This window comes from Heliconius melpomene, chromosome 12, assembly GCF_056956725.1.
Source record: "Heliconius melpomene rosina isolate 202511_hmr_F chromosome 12, ASM5695672v1, whole genome shotgun sequence".
NCBI lineage: Eukaryota > Metazoa > Arthropoda > Insecta > Lepidoptera > Nymphalidae > Heliconius > Heliconius melpomene.
In genome coordinates this window covers 10,925,378-10,939,537 of record NC_140400.1, presented here as the reverse complement: position 1 = coordinate 10,939,537, position 14,160 = coordinate 10,925,378, and the positions used below count along the sequence as shown (strand labels likewise).

The window sequence follows — 14,160 nt, the reverse complement described above, 5'->3', positions numbered from 1 at the left end:
ACTTTAATGAATGTAAATTTATAGTGAATTGAAAAAAAGAAAAACAAATTAAAACCTATAAAAATACATTTATGATGATATCCTATATCGCTAGAAATTCTGAATTTTAGTCCAACCTGAGATTTTGACAATTCCTTACAGTAAAGTTCTTATGTATATATACAGTAGTTTTTGTTCCATTAAAAACAACCAAGTAGTTATAATTTTACAGGCATTTAAAGTTTGCAAAAATTTCGAGTGCCGTTCGATCGCGTGGCCGGCGTGTGACGTCACTTTCCAACACTTGCTAGTCGCCAGGTATTAGAGTATAGTATATAATTCGAACTACGAGAATGAGACTAGTACTTGTACAATTATAGATGTGGACAATTTTGAGGTATGTATTGGTATTTGATTGGTGAATTTCCAATTTCACAAGACGTATATTGTGCTAGCTAATCAGAAATGTTGTAAACTTTATTAGCGAATATATATCAAGTAGAAAAATTGTTAAACAAATGACAAAATGGTTGTATAAAAATCGATAAAGCTATAGTCTAATATTATGGTAATATGAATTATAATTTAAATTAAATATTTCACGTTAAAGCAAGTAATTATTTATTCCATTTTGGCATTATTGCCATTTATTCACAAGAGTTTGTTAATTTTCCTACATAATTTGGACAGAATCTTTAATTTGAAGTTGGCCACACTGATTAACATATGTGATCCATTTGGAGTTGGTGTATGTGTAAAAAATGTTTCTGTGCAAAATATATGTGTTCTGTGGTCCTGTATTTGTGGTTCGACATTGTTTATCGTTCGCCTAATATTTGTAATTGTTAAGTACGCGATTTCTAACCTAGAGAGTAGTTTTATAGTGGCAAATAAAAAAAAAATTTAAATGGAGGAACCGGAAGGTATTTTTAAAGACAATGAAAATGGGCCCGTAGATAATGCTTGGACTATGAAAATTCCTAAATTTACCCAAGATGATAATCCACATGGTTTATTAGAAGAAAGTAAATTCGCTACTTTATTTCCGAAATATCGTGAACAATATTTAAAAGAATGTTGGCCTCTGGTTCAAAAAGTTTTAAAAGAACATCAAATCGTAGCTGAACTTGATCTAATAGAAGGAAGTTTGACAGTCAAAACGACGAGGAAAACGTGGGATCCCTATATAATTGTTAAGGCTCGAGATTTCATGAAACTTTTATCAAGAAGTGTTCCATTCGAACAAGCTGTTAGAGTATTAGAGGATGAAATAGGATGTGACATTATAAAAATAAATTCATTTGTAAGCAAAAAAGAAACATTTTTAAAACGTCGGCAACGATTAATAGGTCCAAATGGAGTCACGTTAAAATCTATTGAATTATTAACAGAGTGCTATGTACTTGTGCAAGGTAATACAGTCTCAGCCGTGGGACCATATAAAGGGTTGGTTCAAGTTAGGCGGATTATTGAAGATACTATGAAAAATATTCATCCAATGTACAACATTAAAAGTCTCATGATAAAGAGAGAGTTAATGAAAGATCCTAAACTTAAAAATGAAAGCTGGGATCGTTTTCTACCTAAATTTAAAAGTAAAAATGTTCCAAGAAAACAACCTAAAAATAGAACTAAAAAGAAACCTTACACACCTTTCCCTCCAGCGCAACCAGAAAGCAAAATTGACAAAGAACTGGCTAGCGGCGAATATTTCCTTAAAGATGAACAAAAGAAAGCTAAACACCGACATGAAAAAGAAGAACAACAACTGCAAGCAAAAAAAGCTAAACAAGAACAACGTAAAAAAGACTTTGTTCCACCACATGAAAAATCTAATAAAGAGTCAAATCTATCAGAAGCACCTACTATAGACATTAACACATTCAAAGCAAAAATTCGAAAAATATCCAAAAAGAAATAAGTATAAATGAACAAATTATATGAATTTAATATGTTGAATGTTAATAGTGTTTGGGTATTAATAATAGAAAAACTTTTTCAATTTAAACTTGTCTTTAATTATGGTATATTACATCAAAATACTACAATAACAATATATAAACAAAGTAATGTAAAACAATATATAAAGTAAAAAATGATTCATTCATTTTGACAATTAAATATTTTGGATGGCTTAACACATTTTTAACAAGAGTCAGGCAAGCAGAGTTCTAAATGTTGTATGGGTATGTAAATATTGTATTGCATACAATACCCAGGGTCAATATTATAAGTTATACAGGTCACATAATTTTGGAAGTGATCATTGATGTCTACAACCCCATGTAACACCAGAGGAGCTACAGGTGTGTTGCTGCCTTTGGATGTAGACACACTTTTTGGAAATTGTATGGTAAATAAAAGAATGTCTCAAAATGAGATCTACTTAAAATTATGCCTTCACCTAGAAAACAAAAAATAATATTTACAATATGCACATTATATGTAATGAGTAATAAATAGGAAAATGATGACAAAATGTTATAAAAAATGTATACCAGACATGGCATGGGTAGGCAGAGGGAACCTAGTGTAAATACACTTCCATTCCACACTTTCTACCAAATTAAGGAGGTACTGCATGTTGAGTGGCAAAATTCAACACCACGTTTTGCCTCGTTACTAGAGTGAGCAAATAAAAACATTTCATTTCATTGAATGGGAATCAAGAAATATTAATCCAGTGTACAATATTAAAAAACTCATGATAAAGAGAGTGAATAAAATAATGTTATATATCATATACAAGTACCTTTATTTCTTTAAAGACTTCAAGAGTTTTAAAGAGGGTACATTTAGGTTTTTTCCAATAGTCTTCTTGCCATTCATAAATGGTTGGAGTACAGGTGGAATATGAATTTTTCCTTTGGGATCTTGATGGGATTCAAGTAAAGTTATAAGCATCCTTGGTATTGCGCATGCAGTGCCATTAAGTGTATGGGCATAGTTTTCTTTATTGCTATCTATATATTTAATGTTTAGCCTCCTAGATTGATAATCAGTACAATTGCTACAACTTGAAATTTCTCCATAATTCTTACGTCCAGGCATCCAAGCTTCAATATCATATTTTCTTAAAATAAATGTAATTATTGTTAAATCTTTCATAATTTTGTTATCATCATGCTGTATCCCAAACTTTGCAAGGCAGGAAAAACAAACCAGTGTCAAAATACTTTTACTTGTGATTCCACTTTCTGTCTCAATCAAAGGGCAATTAGATATACAATATCTGAGTTTTTAATGAATTTGTCTTGTTAGAGCAGACAAAATTATAATAACTCATTGTGTGAGTGATGATGAAAATAACAACCATCACATTTACACGCTCAGGTGCTGTACACCATCTAAATCTTATAATACAATAAGACTGCTACTTTAGCTATAAAGTGAATTAAATGAAAGCAGTATTTATTCCTGGTACGGTTAGATACTATCTCAAGGTGCCACAATTTTATACATATTTATAATACTCATTAATATATTTATACCTATATGCAGGAGCTCCGAGTTCATGTGCTGGCATATCTAAAACTTTCATATGGAAACCTAATGGTTTAAACAATTCTTCTTGTATCTTCCTTATATATTCTAACATTTGATCAGAATATTCTGGTAATGATACAATAAACATTTCAACTTTCGTAAACTGATGAACTCTACAAATAATTTTATATACATATAAAAGATTCCTATAATCTATTAGAAAAATATATAAATAAAAATATATAAAATATATATAGTTAATATATAAAATATTGTGATAAAATATAATTGAATCAGAAGTTCCCTACTTTCTGCCAAATTCTTGAGAAATTGCATGTCGAATGGTAGAGGGAGGAAACAAACATATTAAAAATTTTATTCCCCAACAACTGTCACATTTACATTTGCGTACACTTACACATTTACACTTAGCCATAATTGCCTTAGAATAATTATATTGTGTAATATGAAATTATGTAATATTTATACCTATAGGTCCCTCTCTCTTCAGTAATATTTGAAGTCTCTGCTCTAAAACATCTACTAACTGCTGCCAATTTTAAGGGCAAATTTTCTTTTAAATGAATTGTATTAGCCAATAACCCAGCAAGAGACATCTCGGCTGTACCAGATAAATATAAATCAGGTCCATGGTGTACTGGATCTAATGAATAAATCTATCAATATAAAATTAAATTAATAAAAAAATATATTAACCAATGAAATATGACAAAATTTATACATACTTGTGTACGGTCATTATTTATCATCATTCCACAGCTTTTTAAAGTGTTACTAGATAATATATCTGGCACTGATATTAAATTAAATTTATTTTTCATTAAAACCGCTACTGTATATTTTATTAATGCTTCTTCTAATTCTGCTAATTCATGTAAATAATAATAACTTTTAGTGCCACAGGTGTTTCCTAATTTATCCGTTCTCATAAGGTTTAAAAGTGTTGTTATTTCACTAAATTCTAATGGTTTATAATTATCAAATTCTTTTAGTTGGTTTATTTGATGGACTATCCTTGGGGTATCTTTATAAGTTTCGACAACCGGATGACTTTTATTGGGCAAATTTAATAGTTCCTTATATAAGTCAGTTTTAATATCATGGTATAAAATGTCATTTGATGAAGTGTTTTTAAATAAATCAAATATTTTTTGCACTTTATTAATATCTCCGATTCCCTTTCTATTATTTATATTTCTTTCAATTTCTAATATGTTTCTCTTATTGCAGTAGTAATCTACGTCAATATCAGGAAAAGGATTTATAGAGAATGCTCTAAATGCTTTAGAGGTTTTCGGTTTTATACATTTAATAACAAAAGGTTTTAACATTTTTTAAAATTAAATATTAACCTTACGATTGACATTTACAGTATATACTATATATTACCACAGAACACATTTACTCATCTAATCATCTCACAATCTCTAATCATCAGCTAATCAGACACCGTAAAACGGAGAATGCCATACCATAGATAATCTATATCTATATTTATAATAAAATTGTCTGTTAATAATAGAATTGTCAGTACATGGAAGATATACAGCTGTTTTTTGTTATCACCACTTTAAATTAAATCACAATTTGAACTACACTATAAAAGCAATGTTACCAAAAATAAAAAACGTTATTTTTAAAGGAAATTATCGTTGTAAAATAAAACGCCATTTGCTAAGAACGACACCCGCTGATATAAACCTATCATCAGTATCAAAGGGACACCGCCGCAAACGCCTCATTCACAAAATCGAGTCGTAGGTTGGCGGCAAAGTTCAAAGTGGTTTAAGTAGTAGTATTTTTATTACAAGAATAATAACATACAGTTTAATAAATATTCGTATAGTTCAAGCGGGCAAAATAGTAGAGAATATATACCCAAAACATGACACAGCGGTACGGTACCTATGAATTCAAGTTAAATTCACTTAACTTTAAACAATTATATTTAGTATTTTAAATCAAAACCTCATTTTTAGGAAATGAAGAATTATAATGATAAAATATTACAACATTATTGCCATTCGTATTTTCAAAATTACATCGAAAGTTTTTATGGTCAGATCTGTATGCAATATTGCTATCTACATTCATCCGAATATTCCGAATTTATGATATTATGATAAATACTTTAGATGTATTTTTCAAATAATACAATTACGATCTATCAAATTATCATAAAAAAGAAAGCAATCTGCTGACAGAATGGAGAAGTAAATTAAGCTTAACTGGCACGCCTAAGACCCATAAAATAAGTAACAAACCGTTCCCGCGCTTTATCATTTACTTGATTGTTGACAATTGCCATGAAATATAGAAAACTGTCTTTTACTAAGTTCTTGTTGACTACTTAATAATTATTTTTTTCTCAAAATCTTATAACATAAGAGTGAAAAAACCACTGTAATAACATTTTTAAGGTATTTTAAACATACATAATATTTGGAGAGTGGAATTAAAAACGCCGGCCATGCCTTCACCAAATAATGTCCACGAAAACCTATCAGTTAAAAGTCATCAGTTAAAGATTAATAACATGTTCCGAACTAAACGCAACAGAAGTCCTGAAGTTCAATTAAGTGTTAATAATATGGTAAGGTTTAATATTTATTATTATATTTTGTTTGTAAGGAAATGTTCACAATTTTAAATATTTTTTATTTTAGAAAAGGAAAAAGATTGATGAAAAAGAAAATATTGAATATTCTGAGAGCATATTAAAAGAAGCAGATAAAAAACATGATGTAAACTTTTTAAATGCTTTATGTAATGATGAACCTCATAATAATATTGTAAGAAATAGTGACCTAAATGTAAATAGTGACAGTGAAAAATTAAGTTTTGTAAATAATAATGAATTTGAAATCAGCAAAGATGATAAAGAACAATTGAAAAATAATGTAGAGAAAAATTCTATAGCAGATTTAGAAAAATGTGACATATGTGGACAATTCTTAAATAATTCAGACATTTTATATTACCAAGGGCACCCTCAAAATGCCATAGAAGAATATATAGCACTGACTGATGAAAAATTGGTACTTGCTTCTGGTAAGAATAATATTTATGTCTAACAAGTGATTTCATGGCCACTTCAACTACACAATAGAAGATGTGAGTGGATAAGTTGCATTTTTAGATTTTTGCTGTTCTATACATGAATGATAATGTTATGTGCATACAAACAATTTTAGAACAACCAAGTTTATGGCTGTTTTAGAACTTCACTTCTTGATGGAGGTGTCATGTAAACAATGTATTTTTATCAGGTTTAAATTTTCATTCACTCTGGTGTTGAGGGCAAAGTGTGGTGCTGAATTCTGCCATGCAACACCTTCAGAATTTGGAGGTTAGTGGGGGACAAAGTGTCCCCCTGCCTTCCCTTCTGTGTGTGGGACAGCATGAAGCTGATTTTAATTTACTAAGAAAACAAAATATGGGTTTGAGACTGTTACTCAACACTAAATTTCTTGAAAATGGCAGTGTTTCATGGCAAAATGGTTTGCTTTAAGAATGGAGTGTAGGCAAAGGAGAATCTAATATTAATCAGATTCCCTTGCCTAAGGGTAGAGTAGAGTTTTGTTTAGATACAATTTTTTTTTTATATTATATTAACAATATTAACTGAATAATTTGATAATATCTCATTAGTTTTAATTTCATATATTCAAATGTATTTAATTGGTTTATCTTTCATGTATTGAAATGTATTTAATTGGTTTAGGTGAAGAAGGTGACATTATGGAGAGACCACAAACAAATATAACAGGGTTTTCTATATTTGATGAACAAGGTCACTTATGTCCCATTGATGGTGGACTTGTAGAGAGTGACGTCAGGATATACATGTCAGGTTACCTAAAATCCATATGTACTGAGTCTCCTGATATTGATGAGGATTCTATACCAGTAAAGGATGTTGGTCCCATTATAGAGTGGTAAGTTTTAATTTGTGTTGTTATAATTTACTTGCTAGTAACTATTTTGTTTAGAATAAGATTTTGCTATGAAATATGTAATAATCAAATTTTAAATCCAAGTGTTAAACGAGACATTTCATCTTTGTTGTTCAATTTGTATTAAGATAGCTGTCCCCCAGTAGTGAAACAAAGTGACATAGGAGTGGAAGTGGGAAATTTGAATGTTATTTTCCTAATGTACACTTGCAGTGTACATGATGCAGTGCTCATTGCATCATCTGAAAGTTGAAGGCATTTCAGCACGCTGAAAGAAGGGTTTAAAAATATAGATATAAGTCAGAATGGTAGTAAGACAAAGATTCTGGTATTTGAAAGAAATTAAAAAATATGGAACATTGGAGATGTCAGTTGACCTTCGAAAACACAATATTAATGATACTGGGGAGAGATCACTTAAATAGAATGAGAACCCCAGAGGACATGTATGAAAAGGTTTTTAAACAATGTGAAAGATGTATGCAGAGATTGTACCAATTGGTGCTATGTTCTCCCTGGCTGCCTCGCTAGGGATATGGTATGAAGCTTTTCGCCGAATTATAGAGGAATTTCTCATTGAATGCCAGTACTCAACATCACAGATTGCCTGTAATTAGAGTGAGAAAGTGAAAATATTTAATAATTTTTTTTTTCTACAACAAACAATCATATCTTAAAATGCATTATAAATGTATATAATGCTTATAATGCAATTAAGCATTCAACTATCATTCCCTAATTGGATATTTTCTATATTACTTATTGTTTATACATAGTATTTTCTAGTAGAACATTAGAAATTTTCTTTTTGTAAGATTCTACATAAAAAATGATCTGCTCTTTTAAGGGTTAAACTCCTATATTTTGTAAATAAACATCTTTATAAAGGTAACCTAAATAATACCATAATATTTTTAAGGTTTATACATGGCTTTGATGGAGGAACAAGAAATTGTATTACATTGTCTACAGAATTTGGAGAATATAATCTACTTAAACCGAGCACAGAATATACACCTCTTCTGAATAATTTATATGAAAAAATATGGCTTAGCAAAGTAGTAGTAGAATATTTAGAAGAGTATCACTATCTTCAACCCTCTTATGAAGATCTGCTGGAAGTAGTGAGAGAAAACTCTATACTAGACTTGGATAGCGCCCAAATGACAGAGGAAATGTTGCATAAACATGCTCAGTTTGTTTGTGACCAAGTTGTGAGCTTGGAGACTGATGAGGATTCTGAGCCTCTTATTACACTCCCATGCATGAGAGAACTTATTAAGTTGATGGGTATAAAATTCGGAAAACGGAAAGTCCACGCCAAAATAGATTACAAGAAAGTTAATAAAAAAGCGTGGACGAAAGCCACTACCACTCCACTAGTTAGGAAAACTTTTGAAAGTTTCTTTACAAATCAGCTGGACAAGACCAACCACGAATTGGTACTAAGAAGGAAGAGATGCGGAGTGTGTGAAGCGTGTCAGATGCCAGACTGCGGGCAGTGTAACGCGTGCCGCGCCATGGCCAAGTTCGGTGGCCACGGCCGCACCAAGAAAGCGTGCGTGCGGCGCCTCTGCCCCAACATGGCCGTGCAGCAGGCCGACGACGACGACGCGGATGACGACGACTCGCCCGCGCACCCGCCCGACCATATCGACGACGCCGTGCCCGTCAAGCTCACTGGCGCCCACAACAAAACTATTAAGTGGCTGGCCGAACCCCTCAAGGCGGACTCCACTAAAGTTTATTACGAGAGCGTCGAGATGGATGGCGCCGAACTGCGGATCGGAGATTACGTTATGGTGGAGACATCTCAACCCAACGTACCGGCAATGGTCGCCAGAGTTACCTACATGTGGAAGGAAATAATTAATCCTAAGGCTGGATATTTTCATGCAGAAGTTTTTATACGTTCATCAGACACAGTCTTAGGGGAGGTCGGCGACTCGCGCGAGGTTTATCTGGGTGATAGATGCTGTCACGGTGCTCCTTTGTCGTCGATATTGAGGAAAGCACACGTAGAGAGAAAAGAACCACCCAAGGATTGGTTCCAGTTGGGTGGAAAAGAAGTTGTTGAAGAATTTTTTGAAGATGATGGTAAAACATACTTCTACCAAAAGTACTATGAAAGATTTACTGCTCGATTTGAGGATATTCCGGCGGACCCAGAGTGCCCTAACCAATTAAGAAAACACAGGTTTTGTCCTTCATGTGAGCGGAAAACTAAACGGGATGCAAGAGATATTCCTAAAGTTTTTGATAAAATCTCAGAAAAGTCATCCTTTGTGGATGCCAACAGAACCGAGTGGACGACGGTTAGATGGAGAGATGATGACTATAAGAAAGGTGGTGGAATATTTCTTAAACCAGGGACATTCAAACTTAAAAATAGTATAATGGATAAAGATAATAATGGAAAAATGAAACTAGAAAAGGTTGATGAAGACATGTATCCCGAATATTATAGAAAGAGTGACAATTATTTACGAGGCTCTAATATAGACACGGGCGAGCCTTTCTGTGTAGGGCACATTGCAGCAGTCACCGCGGCCGGAGCCGGCCCTCTCGTCGCACCTCAAGATATATACTTAAAAGTTAATATTTTATATAGGCCAGAAAATACTACAAGTAGGTTTCCTCAAAATGAGGATCTCAATGTTGTCTATTGGAGCGAGGAATTGAAGGAAGTTTCATTTTCTAGCGTCGTGGGCCCGTGCCACTTAGTCTACATAGATAACATTCCTCAGCAAGACTATCTATACGATTGGCTCGAAAGAGATCCGAATAGAATATATTTCCGTTTGGCGTTTAATAAATCTTCCGGAGAGTTCGAGAACGTCCCTCAGCACGCCAAAGGCGTAGGCCGCATGGATAAGGGAAAGGGTAAAGGCAAAGGAAAATCGAGCAAAGCAGTAGAGCCGGTCACCAAAATAGAAGAAACGAAAGTGAGACCTCTAAGAACATTAGATGTGTTCGCCGGCTGCGGCGGGCTGTCCGAGGGCTTGCACCAGTCCGGCGTGGCCGAGTGCCGCTGGGCCGTCGAGCACGTGGAGGCGGCCGCGCACGCCTACGAGCTCAACAACCGCGCCTGCACCGTGTTCCGCGACGATTGCAACGAGCTGCTGCGCCACGCGCTGGCCGGCGCCTCGCACTCGCCCGCCGGCCTGCGTCTGCCCACGCGCGGCGATGTCGAGCTGCTGTGTGGTGGCCCGCCCTGCCAGGGCTTCTCCGGCATGAACCGCTTCAACTCCAGAGAGTACTCCAACTTCAAAAATTCCCTCGTCGCCTCCTACCTCTCCTACTGCGACTACTACCGCCCCAAGTACTTCATCCTCGAAAACGTGAGGAACTTCGTCGCCTTCAAGAAGGGCATGGTGCTCAAGCTGACGCTGCGGGCGCTGCTGGACATGGGCTACCAGTGTACGTTCGGCGTGCTGCAGGCAGGCAGCTACGGTGTGCCGCAGACGCGGCGGCGCCTCGTGGTGCTAGCGGCGGCGCCGGGCCGGCGCCTGCCCGCCTACCCGCGCCCTACGCACGTGTTCAGCCGCCGCGCCTGCGCGCTCGCCGCCACCGTGGACGGCAAGCGCTTCGCCACCGACGCGCAATGGGAGGAGGCGCAGTCGGCGCCGCGCCGCACGTGCTGCGTGCGCGACGCTATGGGTGACCTACCGCCCGTGCCGGGCCTGGAGTACGGTAGCGCGCCCGCCACGCACTTCCAGCGCCTGGTGCGCGGGCGCGAAGGAGGCGACGCGGGCGCGCGCCTTTGCGACCACGTGTGCAAGAGTATGGCGCCGCTCATTCAGGCGCGCATCGCGCGCGTCCCGGCTGCGCCTGGAGCCGACTGGCGCGACCTGCCCAACGTGGCCGTGATGCTCTCCGACGGCACCCACTGCAAGGTACGCTCACCGGGTTGATAATATTATTAAAATTTATTTGTTTACTTATCACCTAACAGCCGATAGTAGCCAGTCCTCTGTTATTTTACGACTCCTGAAAATGTATGTGCGCATAAAACCAACACTGGTAAGTACTATCAAGGTATATGGAGTTTGGGTGGCGGTTAGTTCGGCAGTTAGGTAACTAAGATATGAAATATAGTATCTAGCTTTCGATAAATTATAAAGAATTTTTTAATATCTCCTCGGGAATAATATTAAAAATGACCTTGTCTATTGACAGACCATGGTTTTAACCCCCTGCCATACACTTCTAAAGTCAAACAAATTATAAGCGCCTACGAATCTATTATAATAAAGTGTAAAAAATATTTGCTCTTAATATGTTCGTAGGAGCTTATAGCTTATAGGATTTGGGGATGTCTGGCAGGGAGGTAAAACCATGCTAGGTGACTGGCAACGGACAACGTCATTTCTAATATAATTCCCAAAAAATATAAAAAAATTGAGCTTTGTAATTTAACGAATGTTAGGCACTATTTTTAGGATCTTAGTCCCCTAATAACTACCAAAGTAATCACCCAAGATCCATATTCCCTAATGGTACTTATCGTTGTTGGCTGTATGCACAGAAATGTTCAGGCTTTATAAAATAACGAAGGTCTGGCCTTACTGTTCTACTATTGGCTATCGTTTTATTAGTGATATTTGAATTTATTATATACATAACAAGACATTTAGCAATTTTAATTGTGTGTAAATTTGTAAAAAAATCTCTTGTGAGAGGGTACTAATATTAATAAGTTGCAACAAGAGTATAAAAATGTTGACTTAACTTGATGAGAACATATATGGCTTAGTGGTCAGAGGACTGGGACGGTTAAAGAGGCTCAGGTCATTACCCGCTGCGTTTAAACTTTTATATACGTATTCTATAAAAATATTTTTTTTCCTGATTTCGAATAACACAAAAAAAATTAAACGATGTAATGTTAAACTGTATACACACCAGGTCCTGCAATATCGCTACGAGGACAAGAAGAACGGGCGGTCGGGCACGGGTGCTCCTCGCGGGGTGTGCGCGTGCGCGGCGGGGCGCGCGTGCTCTCCACACGACAAGCAGGAGAACACACTCATCCCGTGGTGTCTGCCGCACACCGCCAACCGACACAACAACTGGGCCGGCCTGTACGGTACGTGGACACATTACATTTTAATTGTTCAAGAGCAACACATGCCCCATTATATGCAGGCACCATTGACATCTAATCGCCACCATCGACACAAAAGAATTCAAGACGATATGTGGACAATATATAAATGGCGGAACTCAACGTCACACTACTTACCGGAACGGGAAATAGAAAATTCCTTCAGAGTACACATTTTTACATTTACAACAATCATTTTCACGACACCACAAGCTGTCATTTAGTCCTATGACTCCCTATTGCCGGCAGGTCGCATCTCGTGGGACGGGTACTTCAGCACGACGGTGACGGACCCCGAGCCGATGGGGAAGCAGGGCCGCGTGCTGCACCCCGAGCAAGCGCGCGTAGTGTCAGTGCGAGAGTGCGCGCGCTCGCAGGGCTTCCGCGACTCTTACCTGTTCGCGGGCACCGTGCTCGACAAACACCGACAGGTTGGTACTCTGTGTCTCGTATACCACCATTCTAGACAAATTATGTTTTGAGCCTTGCTTTCTTACCAGAACGAAGAAATGGTAATTTTTAATATTTTATTCCGTATGTGAATCGAACCCACACTATAGCATTTTCGCACCGTTGTCCCATTGGGCCACCACGGCTTTTGGGCAGAAAGTAGGCAATGGAATGTCTTTGCATGTGTTCATGTGTGTAATAATACTAATTAAAATTATATTATTTTCCACCATTATAGGAAAGTGTTATATAATGGCAACAAACACTAAAACGAATAACATGAAATTTCTTTATATTTCATTAAAAATCAAAAGTATGTAATCGATTTTCAAAGCACAGCACACACATATACTGAAATACCAATTTTCTTACTTAACACTAAAATATTGTTTTTCATCACTTTTTTACATAATAATAATATACAGGGTGGAAGAGGCAGCGCTCCTTTTACTGAAACTGCATATAGGGTAAAATATTTCAAACCCAGAACTAAAGAAATTAATCAAGGTACCTCAACAGTTTGGACGTAGGATTTTTTTTTCATTTCACGATTTTTATCCATACCTGTATTTCGTGTGACGCACACATACGCGCGACGTTGCCGCTTTGACATGTAAGTGTGCGTGTTTATGTTATATTTTACAAATGGCGTTTTATTTTAAAAAGATAATTTTATTATTTTTTTTGTTTGAAAAAATAGCTTTTTAATTTTTGGGAATTTTTTTTTTTCTGATTTATATTAGGCTTTAATAGAGTAGTTAAAACTGTGGTTTCATTTAAAGTGGTGCTGACAATTCCATCCTGTATAACTAAAATATGTTTTTTTATAGATTGGAAACGCCGTACCTCCACCACTTGGGGCAGCTTTAGGAAGAGAAATTAAAAAAGCTTTAAGTGCATCATAACACTTAATAATAAATAATCATTGACTATTATATATCAATTATTGACGATATTAGTTTGTTTTATTTTAGTCTTTACTTTATCTACCCGGCATTTTAAGATAAACATTATCTTATTTAATCGTATTTAGCATCTTATTTTTGATTTGGTATATTTACATTTATACCTTATTACAAATTATTCTTTAACTACAAAAATTAAATCTCATATAAAAAATTACATTCAAAAAGATGTAATAATTTGTTTGTTGAAATGAAA

At 35.8% G+C, this 14,160-nt stretch overlaps 3 protein-coding genes across 4 annotated transcripts; 2 read left to right on the top strand and 1 right to left on the bottom strand.

Moving 5' to 3' along the window:
• The first annotated feature begins 694 nt into the window (after positions 1 to 694).
• dbe (KRR1 small subunit processome component homolog dbe) lies at positions 695 to 1,987 on the top strand. The gene has a single exon (XM_085194702.1). The coding sequence runs from the start codon at positions 887 to 889 to the stop codon at positions 1,898 to 1,900; it is 1,014 nt and encodes a 337-aa protein (XP_085050828.1). The 5' UTR covers positions 695 to 886; the 3' UTR covers positions 1,901 to 1,987.
• SerRS-m (Seryl-tRNA synthetase, mitochondrial) lies at positions 1,974 to 5,110 on the bottom strand. Its single transcript, XM_085194701.1, has 5 exons — positions 4,212 to 5,110; positions 3,955 to 4,142; positions 3,471 to 3,638; positions 2,732 to 3,052; positions 1,974 to 2,383 (listed from the first exon to the last, which is right to left on the bottom strand). Exons 1-4 carry the CDS (start codon positions 4,815 to 4,817, stop codon positions 2,734 to 2,736), a joined length of 1,281 nt encoding a protein of 426 aa, XP_085050827.1. The 5' UTR covers positions 4,818 to 5,110; the 3' UTR covers positions 1,974 to 2,383; positions 2,732 to 2,733.
• Positions 5,111 to 5,674: 564 nt separating this feature from the next.
• LOC146533848 (DNA (cytosine-5)-methyltransferase 1.L-like) lies at positions 5,675 to 13,954 on the top strand. 2 transcript variants are annotated; one of them, XM_085194697.1, is made up of 7 exons: positions 5,675 to 6,079; positions 6,153 to 6,537; positions 7,211 to 7,424; positions 8,362 to 11,338; positions 12,351 to 12,531; positions 12,799 to 12,980; positions 13,830 to 13,954. In XM_085194697.1, the coding sequence occupies exons 1-7, from the start codon at positions 5,957 to 5,959 to the stop codon at positions 13,902 to 13,904; spliced, it is 4,137 nt and encodes a 1,378-aa protein (XP_085050823.1). In that variant the 5' UTR covers positions 5,675 to 5,956; the 3' UTR covers positions 13,905 to 13,954. The 2 variants fall into 2 exon arrangements, with proteins under 2 accessions (XP_085050823.1, XP_085050824.1); XM_085194698.1 differs by lacking the exon at positions 5,675 to 6,079 and having other exon boundaries at positions 6,463 to 6,600.
• The last annotated feature ends 206 nt before the right edge of the window (positions 13,955 to 14,160 follow it).

Coding starts and splice junctions, on each gene's coding strand:
- SerRS-m (XM_085194701.1), bottom strand. CDS start 4,817: ATGTTAAAACCTTTTGTTATTAAATGTATAAAACCGAAAACCTCTAAA. Junction 3,639..3,954: donor GAAGAGAGAGGGACCTATAG/GTATAAATATTA, acceptor AATTATTTGTAG/AGTTCATCAGTTTACGAAAG. Junction 3,053..3,470: donor CTCGGAGCTCCTGCATATAG/GTATAAATATAT, acceptor ATTTATTTTAAG/AAAATATGATATTGAAGCTT.
- dbe (XM_085194702.1), top strand. CDS start 887: ATGGAGGAACCGGAAGGTATTTTTAAAGACAATGAAAATGGGCCCGTA.
- LOC146533848 (XM_085194697.1), top strand. CDS start 5,957: ATGCCTTCACCAAATAATGTCCACGAAAACCTATCAGTTAAAAGTCAT. Junction 7,425..8,361: donor GTTGGTCCCATTATAGAGTG/GTAAGTTTTAAT, acceptor AATATTTTTAAG/GTTTATACATGGCTTTGATG. Junction 12,981..13,829: donor TGCTCGACAAACACCGACAG/GTTGGTACTCTG, acceptor GTTTTTTTATAG/ATTGGAAACGCCGTACCTCC.